The sequence below is a fragment of the Mauremys reevesii genome, linkage group 6, assembly GCF_016161935.1.
Source record: "Mauremys reevesii isolate NIE-2019 linkage group 6, ASM1616193v1, whole genome shotgun sequence".
Classification (NCBI taxonomy): domain Eukaryota; kingdom Metazoa; phylum Chordata; order Testudines; family Geoemydidae; genus Mauremys; species Mauremys reevesii.
This window is the reverse complement of record NC_052628.1, coordinates 129339176-129356888: the sequence shown is the minus strand read 5'-3', so window position 1 is coordinate 129356888 and position 17713 is coordinate 129339176. Positions and strand designations below refer to the sequence as shown.

Sequence of the window (17713 nt, the reverse complement as noted above, 5' to 3'; positions counted from 1 at the left end):
GTTTCACCCCAGTAAAAGCTGAAGATGGGGGAGCACACCCTGCCCTCCAGAGGGGGTTGCTCTTCAACTGCTCAGCTCCAGCTTGGAACGACGTTGCTGGTGACGTGGGCTCAGCTTGCCTGTGCCTTTTCTGCTACACCTGAAGAGGAGTCAGTGCTCAGAGGACGGTGCTGCTGTCTCTAGATGTATAACCACGTTGAGCTCAATCGCAGCTCACTCGACTTATTCATTTGCCACACGTTTCACCATCTCGAAGGTGGCAGGCTTAGAGCTGGGAATAAAATGTCCTTCGGAAGCCCTGGCCATGCTCAAGAGGGCCTGAAGGGGAGGCGGCACGGCTCAGCGAACAGCTGCCCGCTGGACTGGTCAGGGTTAGCTCCCAGCAGTGCCGCTGAGTCGGGAGGAAAGCTGCTCAGTAAAGGACAAGTGCTCTGGGGTCTTTAGGGAGGTGTAGCCTCTAGGACTCTGTTCCCCCAAGCCTGAGAGCAGCTTCCAAATGCTGCCCTACCATTCCTGTTTGCCCACGATAGCCACAGGGAGGCACAGGCCACTGCCTAGGGCCAGCCAGCTCCTGCGCATGGGGCCCGGGATGGCAGGAGGGAGTTTGCCTTAAGCTTGTTAACGTCGAAATCAAAGTAAAAAGCCCCTTTTGTGGGCAGGAGCTAGGTCTCATTCTGTCGAGGCAGGGCAGGGAAGCAGGGCCAGAGCGAGAATGCAGTGCCCTGGAAGATGAAGGGGCACCACTGGAATGAATTTTGGCAGCCCATTCAGACCACACTGCAGGACATTCTCAAAGGATTGCCTAGCAGGGGAGCAAGTGGGATAGCCAGGGCAGGATGGGTTTTAACTCCCCTTCTCCTCTCCCCAGAATGCAGGTACTGCGGGACACTATGGGATCAGTACAACCTGTGCTCCAGCCTGCACTGCCGGCAGCTTGTCCTGGCCTGCCCAAGCTGTCAAGCGAAGGGATTCACGGCTTGCTGTCCCATTTGTCAGGAGAAAGGGCTCAAGCTGGCTTCAAACCCTTCTGGATGGCTGGTCAAGGAGGAATGTGAATGCACAGACAGACGGCAGCGGGTCCCAGTCAAACACGTGTAAGAGAAGCACAGGAAAATGTGAGACATTCAATAATATGCACTCGCATTCCAGGGCATGGGGCTTCCCCGTTATTGTCATTGGATCCTTACGCTCAGCCCCAGAGTCTCTTTAGCACTTGACAGTGAACCATGAACTACCCCCTGGCCAAGTGTAAATTAATGGTGCGTCAAACACAACAGTGGTGCCACAGGATTCCTCCCACTGCAGTGCAGTTACTGTTCTGCCTCCCACAATGGGATGGGCGCCGGGAGAACTGGATGAGTACAGCACATGCCATGGGCCTGGGCCACTCACAGCCAAGCAGGAGCCAGAAGGTGAAGGAACAAGCGGGGGTGTGTGTGTGGGGGTGGGTGTGTTTTGTTCTGGGCCCACCCCACAGACTCTGCAGGGCTAGGACGATGGAGGCAGCAGGTTTTTAGTCACTTCTAATCACTGGGAGCACAAGCAGACTGGGGTTGAGGCTATTTTCCACATAAACACTAGCAGCCTGAGTCTTCTCTCCCTTACCCCAGTGTCAGTCAGGCTAGCTACACACGTCCCTGGGTTTACACTAGCGACCAGCAGGTGTGAGACCAGAAGCTGGCCCCACGACTTCATCAGAGCAAAAGCTGGCGCCACTCAATGGCCATGTAGAACCTCAGGCAAGTTCGTCTGGCAGGGCCTGTTGTGTGGGAAGAGGGAGGATAACCCGTTCGCTGCCCCTCTCTCATGGCAGTCAGGGTCCATGTCCTACCATGCAGCAGGGAATTCACGTGCCTGAGTTTTTAAATGTCCAAGATACAGCCCGTAGCCCAGGCCTTGCATTGGGCTGTGTGTGCTGCAGAAACGCATTGCAATGCAGCCATTTGCTGAGGCAAGCCCAGGGGCATGATGTAAATATTAATGAGCATCAGAGGAGTAGGAGTGGTGGTGTGTGGAGTCCCCACGTGATTGGACACACGAGAGCTGCGTATCCCGAGGGGTTCAATGCATCTCTGTGGATCCAGCATGGTACTGCTCCACTTACTGGCATGGACTGTGTAGTTCTGCTGCTGCTGCTGCTTCCCCTTTGAAGCGTATCCCCCATTGTACCGGTAAAGTCAGTTGTGGCTATGTCCTGACAATGGCTTTTAAAAACCCCTTTGTTCAGTGTCACGGGGTCTGCTGCTCACTGCGCGGCAGCACCTCCTCATGGCTCATCGGGGAATTAGCTCGCCACTGGCCAGCGGTCGCTCAGCCTGTTGCCTCTGGCACTTTCTCTGCAGCCCTTTGCTCTCTGCAGCGCTGCTCCTTCGTGGCTTAGCCCTCAGGTCAGGTCACCATCAGCCTCCCTTCCTCAAAGGCTCAGGCAGTCTGCAGCTCCACTGCACTGACTGCGCCACGCCCGCACGGGCGGGTAGAGGAGCCTAGGCCTGGCCTCTACACCAGCCTCCAGTCCAGGGCCCCTCAGCCCAGCACGTCAGGGCTGTCCCTGTCACCCTTTACTGCTCCTCCTTCCCTGGCCTGTGGCCAAGCCTGCCCTTGCCATGCTCCTGCTGTCCCGCCTGTACCAGGGCGTGGGCCTGCACCCCCCCTCCCCCCCCGCCTGTCCCTGCCCCGGTGAGCTGTGATCTCAACCAGCAGGTGCAGCCTAAGGCTCCTTGGCCTCTCTACCCCATCCATGGTGCTGTGGGGGGCTGCCCCAGGACACTCACCTTTCTGCAGTTGCTTAGTGTCAGTTACAGTCCTTTGGTTTTCCATGCAGGCTCTAAAGGAACCTTTTCCTTTACCAAAGCGGGGGGGGGGTGGGAAGGCATTGCAGCAGGCTTAGCGTGTGTTAAATCCCACAGCAAGGCCTGACGTCGCTGACATTGGTCCCATGGCTGCCTGTTCAACAACGGCCGGGGTGCCGCTGTGTGGGCGCCAAGCTGGGCTTTCAAACCTGCTCCAAGCTCCACTGTGGGCCCCTTCCCCAGAGCTGCTATTAGGTGATGCTGATGATAACGCAGGGGCTGTGACTAACGATGCCCACTGACCACAATGGGCTTTGGAAGAGACGCCTGTTTCCCTAGGCAGCTGGTGTCCCCAGCACTGGCTCCAGGCTTGTTTGCTTGCAGCCAGGTGCCTTGGCGAGCTGGCCGAGGGGCAGCATCCTGCCATCAGCACACGTTGCAGTCCCAGCCCACATCACGGCCAGTAGCGGTGGTTGGGCAGAGGAGCCCACAACTAGTATGTTGCACTGTGGTGTTTTTCAGCTGTTCTGTGTAAAAGCCCTGACCAGCCTGCTGGCTAGGTGACCATCCTGTAACTCCTGCAAAAGGCCCTGGCCGGGTCTGTTTTCAGTACAAATGGGAAACGGTGTCAACGTCATGTTAGTGTGAACTTCTAAACCTGCCAGCGTGACGCCTCAGCCTCGGCACTGCCCCAGAGCTGCACGGCCACGTCCTCAGTGCGTGGGCCGCTCGTAACCCTTTGGAACCTGTGACTGGCAGCTGGGCTTCAGCTAACCAGGTGCCGGTCTATGGAGGGTTTCTGGCCCCTAGGAGGGGCTCTACCCCCAAACCACACTGCAGCCTGCCCCCCAGGGGTGAGAGGCTCCCATTACCCAGGGCAGGTGGGTCAGGCACTGGCTAGGGAGGCTGGACCAGTGCTGAGTAGGACGTAAGCCCAGACCCGCTACAAGGCAGGAGAAGCAATTGGCTCCTTTATGCAGGGGGTGAGGTGGTTCCAGTGCTTTGTGGGGGAGGAACAGGAGACTGGGGCGTTGCTGTTCTGGAGCAGGAGGTAAGAGGGGGCAGCTGCCCCCATGACTGTTTCACTCATCTCCAGCCTAGAAGGCACGTACACGCCATGTCCTCCATATTCTAAGGGTTAGTGCGTAGGCAACCCCCGGCGTCTGGCTGTGTGCGGGTCTTCGTTAGCTACAGCTAGAGAACCACTCGGACACAACCTGAAACACTGACTCGCCGCTTAGCTGATTCAGCACAACTGCCTCTGAGACGGTCTGTTAGCTCCATGGCTCGGCAGCTCCAAGCAGGAGAGTCTGCGCACGAGCAGGCCTGGTGCTCGCTGTAGGGAGGGAGCCCCTTTTCCTCAAGAACTAGGGACCCTTCAGCATGACTGCTCGACAGCACAGCTGGTACAGAGCCTGATGCTTTTCCCCAGGCAACTGTGCAACTCCTTGCTCTGCTGGGGAAGCGCTTGTAATTCCGGCACAGTCACCAGCAAGCGTATGCCTGTCGCACACAAGCCCAGAGTCCTCCCACCATGTTTCAACTGCCAGGGGCATTTAGATGCTACTACAGCATGGAAAAGGGAAAGGTTATTGCGTAAAATCCTCCTCTCAGGTCTGCACAGCAGGGTCCCGCTTAGTGCATTCGGCACTGCCCCCACACCCCCAGATCCCCCATGGGCACCGGGCAAGCAGCATGTACCGGGGAGAACAACGTCCATGCCCCTGAGTCAGTGGGAGAGCAGACACTGATGCTGAGTTAGATCTGTGCACATCTGAGCAGACAACTCTGCCGTTAGCGCTCAAGTGGCATCTGGACTGATGTTTTCATTGATTTTGCTAAAGCCTTTGGGAGGTGCCTGGTGGGACTAGGGCTGTCCAACTGGCACTGGGCTTATCATGCCGCTTTCTGGTTTTGCAATATTCCCTAATCGTTCGTATGGGATTTTACAAAAAAACCGCATTGAAGCATTTGATTTGTGATTTCTGACACATTTATTATGATTTGAAGAGCAACAATCAAACACGTTTGTATTTCCCACTCAAGGTTAAAGTGATAGTCAGAGAGAGCAAATCAGGGCCAACGCCTGCAATCCTGATTCATGCAAAAATTCTGTTGAAATGAGTGGCCGGTTTGCTGTACCACAATGCACAGACTGCAGAACGCACTGGGAACAGCAGCAGGCTGCTTAGGATGTGGAAAAGAGTGTTGGGATGGATTCTTTAGGTGTATAACAAAGGCCACCCTCTGGCACTGGCTCTGCATGGGCAGACTTCCTGCTGTGAAGCCCAGCCGCGCACTGGAAGCAATGGGAGTTGCCGGGGGTTAACGGCCTGCTGGTGAGGATCCCACTGCATGATCAGAGGCTGCATGTGCCTGCTAGAAATTCCTCCCTAGAAAGGTAGTGGGTTTTTATCACCTCACAAACCCAATTGCCTGATGCATTTAGCCAACTCTACTCAAATGACATCCTGGACTACATGGATTCACAGGCAGGGTATTTTCAAGTAATTTCTTTATTAGGGTTCACTAGTCAGAAATTTGGGATGTTGGTAAAATAAAATTTCTAGCAGAACAAGAAGTTTTACAGATAAATAAAACAGCCGCCCAGCCAGAAACCCAGCATGAGGAGTGAGGGCTCCAGCAGGTAAAAGCACAGGAGGCCTATTTCCAGAGAAAATCCAGGGGGAAATCCTGCCCCTATTGAAGTCAATGAGAGTTTGCGCCTGACTCAGGGCCGGCTCCAGACCCCAGCATGCCAAGTGCGCGCTTGGGGTGGCATTTTGCTGGCAGGCGGCTCCGGTGGACCTCCCGCAGAAATGCCTGCGGAGGGTCCGCTAGTCCCGCAGCCCCGGTGGATCTCCCGCAGGCGTGCCTGCGGAGGGTCCGCTGGTCCCGCAGCCCCGGTGGACCTCCCGCAGAAATGCCTGCAGAGGGTCCGCTGGTCCCGCAGCCCCGGTGGATCTCCCGCAGGCATGCCTGCGGAGGGTCCGCTGGTCCCGCAGCCCCGGTGGATCTCCTGCAGGTGTGCCTGCAGAGGGTCCGCTGGTCCCGCAGCCCCGGTGGATCTCCCGCAGGCATGCCTGCGGAGGGTCCGCTGGTCCCGCAGCCCCGGTGGATCTCCTGCAGGTGTGCCTGCAGAGGGTCCGCTGGTCCCGCAGCTCCAGTGGACCTCCCACAGGCGTGCCTGCAGAGGGTTCGCTGGTCCCGCAGCCCCGGTGGACCTCCCGCAGAAATGCCTGCAGAGGGTCCGCTGGTCCCGCAGCTCCGGTGGACCTCCCACAGGCGTGCCTGCAGAGGGTCCGCTGGTCCCGCAGCTCCGGTGGATCTCCCGCAGGCGTGCCTGCAGAGGGTCCGCTGGTCCCGCAGCCCCGGTGGATCTCCCGCAGAAATGCCTGCAGAGGGTCCGCTGGTCCCGCAGCCCCGGTGGACCTCCCGCAGAAATGCCTGCAGAGGGTCCGCTGGTCCCGCAGCTCCAGTGGACCTCCCACAGGCGTGCCTGCGGGAGGTCCACCAGAGCCGTGGGACCAGCGGACCCTCCGCAGGCACGTCTGCAAGAGGTCCCCCGGAGCCACAGGACCAGCGACTGCCAGAGCGCCCCCCGCGGCGCGCCGCTCTGCTTGGGGCGGCGGAATTCCTAGAGCCGCCCCTGGCCTGACTTCAGTGGAGTCAGGATTTCATTCCCAATCTCTTAAAGCAATGGTTTTCCATATCCCTGCGAAAGGAGACAGGAAGATTTTAACGTCCCATCTAATACTCACTGCTCTGTTTTTATGGAGCCATTACTCTATAATCAGTGGCCTTACATTCTTTTCATGGGGGGGAGGGGATGAATACAAAAGACATGAATTCTTTTTGGGGGAAATATGGGTGCTTTTGACATCTTGTCTGCAAATAAAGTCAGCAAATGTTGGTAATTAATTGTAATTGACAAGTCCTTGAAAGGGATGGGCTAGCATTGTGGTGGGAGAGTAGAGCTTGTCAAACAGATAAGCAAGTTGAAAAAATAAAGTATTTTTTTAAATACTTATGCAACTTGTGTAGCGCAGTAATTTTTTCCACTCATGCATAACACATCCTAAATATATCTGAAAAACCACACCGGAAATCCTAAGAGGAATTAAGTCGTGAGTGAATTGACAGTCACTGTTGTGCTGTGACGTATTCTAAACCAAGCCTGCTTAAAACGGGCAACTGGACTGACTTGGCTTGACTCTAAAGAAAACATCATTAGTGATATTTGATCAAATCATCACCTACAATCGCTAGTTAATTTAAACCTTTAGTGCATAATTATGCAACACAGAACTGAGGCACCACAGATATTTGTGTGCAGGCACTTTGCCTTCGGATTTCCAGGGTATAGCACAAACCACCAGGCACGATCTTCACAGCCGGGAACTACACCCCAGTTCGGCACTTGGGATAGAAAGGCCCATTCAAGTCTGCAAGTCTCCTCTTCCTCACTGGAAAAAACAGGGAACAAGGGTCAGTCAAGGCAGATGCTGCACACGTGGATAGCAGCTGTATCCACAGACAGTTTAAAACCAGAACAAAACTCATGTGACGGGAAAAGTTTGGGGGGTTTTCCATAGATTTTAAGGCCTGAAGGGACGACTAGATCATCTAGCCTGACCTCCTGTATAGCGCAAGCCAGAGAATTTCCCAGTGACACCGGCACTGAGCCCAATAACGTGTGTTAGGCTGAAGCATCTCTTACAGAAAGACATCCAGTCTTGATCAGCAGATATCAAGAGATGGAAAATCCACCACTTCTCTTGGGTGTTTGTGCCAGTGGTTAATCACCCTCGTTAAAAATTTGTGCCTAATTTTTAATTTGAATGCGTCTGGCTTCAGGTGCCATCCATTGATTCAGGGTTGAGATTTTCAAAGCAGTCCAGGGGATTTAGCCTCATCTCTTCTATTAAAGTTGATGTGTGACCTTGAGAACACAAACCAGGGTCTTTAACATCAGTTTAAAAATCTACATTGTTTAAAAGAAGAGCTCAAAAATTGAAGTAACTATCATTGACTTCAAATGGGGACAGAGTTCATAGGGTTCTGTTAAACAAGCGTTTGCTAGCTCAATTACATCTTTCCCCGATTGCTTCGTGTCAGGTGGTGATCAGCTACAAGAGGCAGGGACAGAATAGCTGGTGAATGCCTGCAGCTGCACAAGGAGAGTATGGCATCTTATCCAGTCCTTATCTTTTACTTCTTCCTTACAGTTTAATACAGGCCTTCCTACCTCTAAAAAGTGCCCCTGCCAAACAGGTTTTCCCTCATTAATCTCCGAGCTACATTTTTCTGCTCCTCTTCACACTGTAGTGAGCATTTTCAGAGAAGGTTTTAAAGTGGATCCATACACAGTTTATATATTTGAAATAAATAAAGAGGAAAAGAAAAAGCAGCCAGAAAAGAGAGATTGCAGAAATCAGCTCATAGGATAAATGTAAAAAGCCTTCCCTCTAGCATGCTAGAGCCTACAAAGGATCCTGAAGAACAAGAGTGCCTGCAGCTGAGCCAAGAGCAGTAAACCAGAAGCTAGAGAGAGTAAAACCAAGTTTGAGTTGAGCCACGTGGTGGCAGCTGAGAGCACAAGTAGTGGAGCATAGACAGAGAGCTATTGCCAGTAGGGAAAAAATTCTGTCTGTACTTATACATCGTCCAGTTGCAGAGCCGAGAAGTTATGCCAGGGGCCATCAGAGCGACGTATACGAGCTGCAAACAAGAACCAAATCAAATCTTCTGTACAGTTCTCATGATCAAGGAGGCAAAATATACAACAGCTGCATGACAGGCAAAGTCACCAACTTATCAACCACAAAGAAGCAGGAGTGAAAAATTAAATGTAGTTCCTTCTTTATGATTAACATGGTGATGCGCATACAGTCTGAGTTTGTGAAAACCAGCTCTGATCCGAGAGTCAGGGAGCAGTGAATTCCTTGTTGAACACATGGCTTTTATCCATATACTAGTGCCAGAGAAAATCCTCCCTGCACTGTGCCATGCCAAGAAACTCGTCATTTGAGGTGAAATGCATCTGCACAAAGGGGGAAATTAATTGTGTTGGGGAATTGTGTGTATATTTATGCATGCAAGTAGTCCCACAGGACAGCTCCCAGCCGTGTATGCACATGCTTAACTGTCTGCAGAATCAGAGCCACAGACAGGCTAGTTGTGGGGACAGACTGGGGCAGGGGCTGAATGGGAGTGGGGGTGCAGTGACACATGGGGATGGGGAGGGGTGTTTGGGGTGCAGATACACATGGGGAGGGGGTGTTTGGGTGTGCAGGGACACGTGGGGATGGGGGAGGGATGTTTGGGGGTGCGGGGACACATGGGAATGGGAGAGGGGGTGTTTGGGGGTGCGGGGACACATGGGGACAGGAGGAGGGTGCAAGGACACATGGGGATGGGGGGAGGAGGGATGGCTAAGTGGGGGTGACACGTGGGGATGGGAGGGTGCAGGGACACATGGGGACAGGGGCAGATGTACCTGACTGAATGGAAGAAGCTAGGGGTCAGCCAGGGTCTGCACGGGGGAGGCTCCCTAACAATCCCTCCCTGGCCCCCAAAATAACCCGTTCCATTCTTCTCCCACCCACACCCAAGAACCCTCCAGGCTCACTCCCAGGCTCCTTCCCAGCAACTACTTCCCTGTCCCTCAGCTCCGCCATTACCCCCGACTCCCGCAAGCCTTTACATTGCTTCTAAGGGCTGCAGGAAAATACGCGTCTGTATTGTAGTTTCAATGTATTATTACTCAGAGTTCTGTATTCATATGCCTAGTACAGAATCTATGTGTCAAAAAAAAATGTCCTCAACCTTTTTTGTTGTCTGCATTGTCACAGACATAATTGTTGACAGATATTTTGAAAAAAATTACCAAAATAATTGAAACTGGTTTGATTATATTGGGTTATTTTGACAAATAAAATGTGCAAAAATTTACAGAATTTCAAAATATTGTGTGCTGAATTTTCCATGTGTTGGTGCAGAATCCCCCAGGAGTATTCTGTGTAAATGCAACATATTATTACACTGCTATGCGAACAGCAGACTAGCTGGAGACAAAATCCAGTCCATTTGTTTAAAAACCTCAACAAGTTGAACACATACACAAAGTAATATACAGAAATCTGCATGGAACAGAGAGCACCAAGTCACGAGTTAGTGCTTTTCAGCACCGCAGTCCTTCGTCTCATTTAGAGGTGCCCTAATTCAGTAGCTTTTTTAATTGAAGTAGACTCACGTTGTAAAGGACACAAAATGGTTAGACTGTGCTGGTGAACTACGTTAAGCGCAAACTACACGGCTCCAGTGTATTGCTGTTCATTCAGGGCAGACATTTATACGGTAAATCTTTTCCCAGGCACCTCCTCTTAGCCAGTCTGTCTAGGGAGCTGTATGTTAATTTCATCCTTGTGTAAGCTCACTAGAAACGAGGTCGGTTCTTTTACTTGTGTTCCAACAGGCTCCACTGGGTAGTCTTCCAGTTCAGCGTGTGAGGCTGTCGCCAAGCCACTGTCAGTCAGCTAGTGCCTACAGCACTGCCCAGATGAGTGAGAAATGATGGGGAAGTATTGTCATCGCATGCAGTTCTGTTAACTTCAGCTGGGGTGCCCAGATCGAACTGGGAACAGAATTTGGCCTTGTACCCTAAACACACCCAACAACAGACCTGATTCGTTCAAAAGACTGTGCCAAACTTGTCAGTCTTCAGAGCTTGAGTCCTCTGCTTGTCCTTTCCCCATTAAAGCGGGGACGGAAGCAGTGTTTGTGAACAGGTGGCAGCCCAGGAAATCTGCTAATCCAGTTCAGGGCAGCAGCAGCCCGGGCTTCCCAGAACTAACCCTGCCAACTACGGCTTAACAAAGCACACGGACCTGCCAAACTCCCCAGCACTAGAGCTCACTGCCTCTGAGGATCACTGGAGACCCTGTTCGGTTAAGGCCAGATTCTGCCACCCTTGCCCTGCACAGCATCTTACTCTGGGCCAGAAAAGCCGATTGTCTTACTCACGCTGAGTAGCGCTTTACTCCACCACCAGCCCCAATGACCGAGTGGAACTGCTGGTAGAGCCTGGTACCCCTCAGCAGGAGAAAGCAGGAAGAGAGTCAGGCTCTCCCCTAGCAAGCACCAGCCCCTTCCGATTCAAGCGGGTGCTTCCCTAATTCAAGTGAAATTTCACCTGACTTGTTTATTTCCTTGAGAGGTATTTCCATAGATTCTCGGTCAATGTGCCCGCCGGAGCGCAGGAGGGGAAATACACACCAGCTACGTTCACAGCTGATGGGAATTACCGACAAGCACAGCTCGGGAGCGCCAGCACCGTGGGGAGCATGGAAGAATGCATGCCAGCAGCGTGCAGGCAGACTCACCAAGGTCGTTGTTGTTCATCATGGAGTTAGATGCACGAAGCCGGGGACCTTGCTGTGTAAAGTGATACCCGAACTTCAAAAGGGAGCTATTTTGTTCTAACATGTTTGCAATCTCCATTTCCACCTTGTTGCCCAGCGGCTGGCTCTTTATGAAAAGATAATGGAAAAGCAGGTTACAACTGAGGGCGTCCCCATTATTTTGGTCTTTGATCCCCTGACTGCCTCCTGCTGACTCTACATCTCACAGTGCCAGCAAACATTGCACAGGGCCTCCGCCCGTCCCCCACTGCCCGGCCTTGTGGAGAAGCAGACTCAGCAGAGATGGGGGTGCGCTACCGAATCTGGGTCCATCGCTCACCTTGGCACGCCCAGGGATCTCGAGTGTTTGGATCCTGGGCTTGGCAGCTTTTCAAACATTTGTTTTATTGCTGTAAAAAAGTCCCAACCTGCTTTCTTCAGAAAAAAGCTAGGGGCCTAATTCTCCGCAGAATTCTCCAAAAGCCTCTCCACAGAGGAGATGGCACAAGGGCACTGGATGAAGCCTGCAGGATTTTGTTTCCATTATGGCGGGTCCAGTCCATCCAGTGCTCCATGCAAACGGGCAGCTTGCGAGATCAGGCCCTAAATTATCTTGTCATTTGTTGGCTGACTAATCCTGAATCATCAGAGAAACCTTGTATAGTTTTGACTATGAACACAAGGCCCCAAACCACAGGCAGTCAGCAGGGTATGGACCCAGAACCTTCAGCACAGTGCTCTGCCGCTCGGCCTCAGGGAGTTACTCCGTTAGCTGGCAGTAACCCTCGATGTGGGCTAGACACTTGTCAAGCCCACTACACATACTATCCCCCCCAGCAGTTGTTGGTTTTTTAGGGTAGGTTTACACTTCCCGGCCGGGTCGACGCGGTGATTCGACTTCCTCTCGACCAACTATCGCTGCGCCTGATCTACTGAGATAGTTCGAACTCCGCGGCGCGCTCGGTACTCCACCAACCACACCAGTGGTGGCGGAGTGGACGTGGGAGGGGAGGAGTTGAGTTCCGCCGCGCCGCCGGGTGGTAGGTCGAACTGGAGGTATTTCAATTCAGCTACGCTACGCTATTCAGCTGAATGCGCATCTCTCCCCCCCTTTTTAGTGTAGACCAGGCCTTACAGTGATTGTCCAGAAAAATCAGGTGAGCCAAACCCCACGTTTTCTGATACAAGGCCCCCCAACAGAATATTTTTTATTCACTCTATGAGGTCCAGTTGGGGTTTGTTTTACCTGGTTGTCAATTTTGAGCTCGATCAATGAAGTATTGTGCTGGAGTGCTTCGATCAGAGCCAGGATCCCGGACCCAGAAATGAAGTTGGATTCCACATTCAAGCTCTTCAATACACCGTTGGCTTTTAACATCTCAGCCAGTGCCTGCAGTCACAAAGGGGAGAGCATTGGTATTGAACAATAAATAATAGGAAGAGTGGCCCAGTGCACTAGCCTGGGACTCTGGAGACCTGAGCTCAAGCCCCTGCTTCTCCACAGACTGCCTGAGACACCTTGGGCAAGTCACTTAGTCTCTGTGTCTCAGTTTCCCATCTCTGGCATTTTTCATACAATATAAAGGTACAAAAAAAGGCACCAAGATTTTTTTTTTCCTTTGCAGGTTGCTTTAAACAATTCCCCTTGCAAGACAACAATTCCACTCACAGCCTTCCCACAGCAATTAGCCTGTCATCACACACAGCATGGGATGGTACTTACATAGGCTACAGGGTCATTGCTTCTTGTTCCTACTATGCTTAATTTCTTTACATAGGAATTATTCTTCAGTGCTTCAGCATATGCTTTTAAAGTCGGTATGGGAATATTCTGTGAAAAGAAGGCCCAGAAAGAAAGTCATCTTTATTCAGATTCCCGGTACACTCCTTAAACACACATTTTATAAGGGGGCGTGCGCTAGGTGTACGACATACAAGCAGTGGAAATGGCAGGACTGGATTATTTAGGAAGAGGCAGAGAGCTAACCCTAGATCGTACAGTAGTGCTTGTAGCCCAGCAATGCTCAGCATAGCCCAAGCAGCACAGGAATGACTCCCCTCTGATCCCAGCGCTGCAACTCACTCACTGCCTGGATTGGGGCACGTCACCTCACCACATTCGGGGTTCCCCACTTGTCAGATGGGGCCAGTACTCACCGGCTCACCTCCCTGGGCATTGTGGCTCAGGTTTACAGAGTGCTCTGAGTAGGTAAAGCGCTGGGTGTACACAAGTTCTGATATTGCTATCGCACTGCACCAGCCACCACCAAGTCATGGCTGGGAAATAACTGCCCTCCTCAGGCCTGGATCCAGCGAGCGGGCCTGCATGGCGCTTATGCCGGAAGGCTCCACTTGCAGGATCACTTGCAGCCTGACCCTGACAGTTAAGCAGCTCATGGAGGGGCAGTGTATCCTCAACTCTCAGAATCAGGCCCACTCTTCTCCCTCCCTCTGTCACTGGTAACGTTCAGGGGAGAACTAGGAGAGTTTGGCAAGCTTCTGTGTGCCCGTTCCGAGCTCTCACAAGCCAAGAGTATTTCTTTCCCATTCAATACTTTACAAACCCTTTTCAGACTCTGATAACTTCCAAGTGACGCTTTAAAATTTCAAACTGATTATTTCCATAGTCCTCAATGAGGAGTGCTTCCCCGGGATCAGCTGGCGGGATATGGCTTTAACACGACTACCCGTAAGCCCATCTGTGAGTAGTGCAGTCATGTCTCTTTGGCCCATGTTTTCAAAAGTGGCACTTCAAATCATTAGTCCAGCTAGAGACACCTCGAGAGCCCCTGCCACCTGTGAGTCAGGCTCCTTTCCAGGGGTCTCAAGTCGCACCCCCAAGTCACAAGTCACTTTTGAAAATGCAATCCTTTCTCTATGGAACGTTGCAACTGCTGGATGTGCACAGGTGCCAGGGTTTTAAGGACTGTTAATGGCACCAGCATTGCTAGCTGCACACACAGGAACCTCATCTGCATTGATCTGAATACATAATCACTCAAACACATACAGAGGGCGTAGGCAGGCAAGGAAGGGAGCTGAAGCCATTATCATTCAGCTGGCATGTATGTATTTGGTGCTGCATGTGCATTTAAAAGGTGACCTGCAAAGCTGTGCATGTGCCCTGATTTGCTTCTTTAAGGGAGGTCTGTGGAAAAAAGAAAGAGCTGGTAGGGAAGAGGGGGTAGTTCTGCTTGTTTTAACTTGAGTATTTGGTTTTCCCTTGCATGGTTGGACTGGCCTAGAAAACAGTAATGGTGCTTTCCCAGCCGCCACATGAAACTAGCCATGAAGGCATGTTGCCCACGCACAGGAGTTAGAGAGAAGTTAACAGAAACTAAGTTTGTAACTGCCTGGCTAGAACTCCTTTCCCTCTCCTTTAGCAGGTTTAAGGAGAAATACAAGAGTGTACAAGCACAATTTCTTGTCCTTCGCACGCCACCTTTAATGAGAAAAGCCCAGAGAAAAGCCTAGATTTGAAAGAGCCATGTCAGGTAATGTAGAATGGTGGTTTCTCACAGCACCTTTAACTTCACAGCCATGCACAGATGCCTATAGGAGCTCTTTCATTACAAGCCATACCACACTGTTCAGTACCACACAGCCTTTGGCAGACAATACAGTATTATTAGCACAAGAAGGCAATGCGAAACACTGTCTTTTGTGTAATTAAATTACCAGCCTTAGTGTTACAGCAGTGTAATTTTTCTGCACACAGTTTTACTAATCAATTCCCACAGTGACGCAGCTAATGTCGGGGCGGCTCCAGGCACCAGCACTCCAAGTGTGTGCCTGGGGCGGCAAGCCGCGGGGAGCGGCCTGCCAGTCGCCGTGAGGGCAGCAGTCAGGCTGCCTTTGGCAGCGTGCCTGTGGGAGGTCCACCAGTCCCGCGGCTTCAGCAGCAATTTGGCGGCGGGTACGCCGAAGGCACGGGACCGGTGTTCCTCCCGCAGGACGCCGCTGAATCTGCGTGATCAGCGGACCTCCCGCAGGCGCGGCGCTGAATCTGCATGAGCAGCAGATCTCCCGCAGGCGCGGCGCCGAATCTGCATGAGCAGCAGATCTCCCGCAGGCGCGGCGCCGAATCTGCATGAGCAGCAGATCTCCCGCAGGCGCGCCGCCGAAAGCCGCCTGACTGCCGTGCTTGGGGAAGCAAAATACATAGAGCCGCCCCTGCTAACGTTGACCTAGGGACTCAGTGTTTATTATTTTGAAAGATCCTTGCTCTGCCAGTCTTGCACTGTGTTTGTACATGACATGTAGCCACATGCACTGCTAGGTTTCCCTGTAAATACAATGCAAACCCAAAGCACAGTATTTTTTCTGACTGTAGGTAGGCTCTAATGACAGACTGGGAAACCCCCTCAAAAACATCCTAAAACAACCCAAAGCCAGATTCTGATGCCTAACTTCTGTTGAGCGATGCCTTATTCTGCAAGCAGCCCTGTTGATTTCTACATAAGCAAGGAGTTCAGCATCTAGCCCTAACCATAACTCGTCCTTTTGCCAATAGTGCCAACACAGGCTGCTGTGACAATAACCTATTCTCCTGCACAGCAAGGTGCGCTTGGCCTTTGTTCTCTAGATAGCACGTATCCTGTCTCACTGTGAAGGGTTAATTGCAGCAGGAAGGGGAGGCTGAATACCCTGATATTATTAAGGTTGACTTCCTCGAGTTTAGGGTCATTGTTCTTCACTCGTTCCAAAGTTTCTTCTACATCTGTTGAATTGGGTTCTTCATCGGGAACTGGTTTATATTGTGTTGGCTTAATCACACCTGCAATTAAAATGCAACATGAAAAAAATCAGATGGGGTGAAAAGACACTTTCTTTAGGCCACTCTAAGTTTTGGGCTGTTTTTTTCCTGTCATAAAAAGGACACGAGGAAAGGAGGAATCAACTCGTTGATGAAGGTTGTAACTGAAGATATAAGGTTTCAGAGTAGCAGCCGTGTTTAGTTGTATCATAAAAAAAGGAGAGAGTACTTGGCACTAAACAAATTAATTTATTTGAAGCATGAGCAAGAAGTGAGCTGCAGCTCTGCAGCTCACGAGCTCAAATAAATTTATTTTTTTTTGTTTTGCCAATCTTGAAGATATAAGGTCACTTAAGTCATCTTCGTCTCTCTTGTCTGTTTAGACTGTAAGTTTGTCAAGGCAGGGAGTAGCTCTTACAGTGTATGTGTTGGGACTGAACCAGGGACCCCCATCGCTAAAAGCTACTACAGCCCCTCTGCATCTGGGGGCAGTGACAACTCACATCCTGTGAGAACTGGCACAGACGACACCCTACAACACACACTCACCAGTGGGTTAAATACAGACAGTGCCTAGCGCAAAGGGGCCCTGATCTCAGTTGGATCTTGGCTGTAACATAAGGAGAGGTTACTTACTTGTATAGTAACTGGAGTTCCTTGAGACGTTCTCTCTCTATGGGTGCTTCACGTTAGGTGTGCATGAACCTGTGTGCTTGTGATAGAAGATTTGTGGTAGCAGTGTGTGGGGTCCGTGCCTACGCTCTGTAGATCCTAGTGCCCCACTCTGAGGCATATGGGAAGGACAGACCCTCCACTGCTCCAGTTCCTTCTCACCCATGAAACCTGGCCAGAAGCAAGGACTCCAAAGTAGAAGGGAAGGATGGCAGACAGCGTAGCACTCATACAGAGAGAGCATCTCAAAGAACTCCACTAACTGCATGTGACAGTCAGGGTCCTGACACCCCAAGGGGAGAACAGGGTCTGAACCCCAAAGAATAAGCTGTTGAATCAACTGGTTTTATGCAACTATAAAAGTGAATCAAGTAAAGTCTTTTATGAAACGGTCTGACCTTGATGATCATTATGAGACTTGTACACAGCCTGGGGTTCTGTATGTATGTATGGATAAAGCATAGTGTGCTCACGGCCGGCACTGGGATGCCAAGCACACCTCACAGCAGGGAGTGGATCCTCCCTAGCTAGCTGTTCACACAAAACTTAGGCCTTGTGTGCACTACAGAGTTTTGTCGGTAAAAGTTACACCGCTTTAATTAAACCACTGTTGCATGTCCACACTATGCTCTTTGTGTTGGCAGAGCAGATCCACACTAGCAGCTCTTGCGTTGACACAGAGAGCAGTGCACTGTGGGTAGCTATCTCACTGTGTAACTGGCTGCAAGGTGCTTTGGCAAGGGTTTGCAATGCCTCATGGGGCAGGCCCAGCGTCACATGATGCAGGTTTCTCAATCCCATTCTTCCACTAGATTGCCAGTTGCTTTTCAGCTGAAGTGTGGGGTAGGGAGAGGAGGGGGTGAGTCTGTGACAGGGAGTGTGTCTGTGTGTCTGTGTGTGTGTGAGAGAGAGAGGCGTGACAGAAACAGTGTGCGTGTGTTGGGGAAGTGTGTGAGAGATTGTGGGGGAGTATCTGTCAGAGAGAGACACGGTGTGTGTTGAGGAAGGGTGTGTGCTGGGGGACAGTGTATCAGCACGCTGTCTCTTTCAGTTCATACAGCAGCCTAGCAACCAATCCTGGGGGAGAGGGACAC

At 51.6% G+C, this 17713-nt stretch overlaps 2 protein-coding genes across 10 annotated transcripts in view; one reads left to right on the top strand and one right to left on the bottom strand.

Moving 5' to 3' along the window:
* TSTD2 (thiosulfate sulfurtransferase like domain containing 2) overlaps nt 1-17713 on the top strand; it is a 57528-nt gene that overhangs the window by 37684 nt on the left and 2131 nt on the right. For 5 of the 7 annotated variants that reach the window (XM_039544475.1, XM_039544473.1, XM_039544469.1 and 2 more), the window contains exon 10: nt 869-1094. In XM_039544475.1, coding sequence (XP_039400409.1) covers nt 869-1094 — 226 coding nt within the window. Of the gene's footprint in view, nt 1-868; nt 1116-10266; nt 11186-17713 lie in introns of those variants that run through there. The other 2 variants (XM_039544471.1, XM_039544470.1) reach the window with 2 other exon arrangements.
* TMOD1 (tropomodulin 1) overlaps nt 6372-17713 on the bottom strand; it is an 84955-nt gene continuing 73613 nt past the window's right edge. Inside the window, exons 6-11 of one of the 3 annotated variants that reach the window (XM_039544482.1) lie at nt 15838-15968; nt 12915-13022; nt 12438-12581; nt 11174-11318; nt 8446-8510; nt 6372-7255 (exon numbers count right to left, since the gene is read on the bottom strand). In XM_039544482.1, coding sequence (XP_039400416.1) covers nt 8446-8510; nt 11174-11318; nt 12438-12581; nt 12915-13022; nt 15838-15968 — 593 coding nt within the window. In that variant the 3' untranslated portion in view covers nt 6372-7255. The remainder of the gene's footprint in view (nt 7256-8445; nt 8511-11173; nt 11319-12437; nt 12582-12914; nt 13023-15837; nt 15969-17713) is intronic. The other 2 variants (XM_039544483.1, XM_039544481.1) reach the window with 2 other exon arrangements.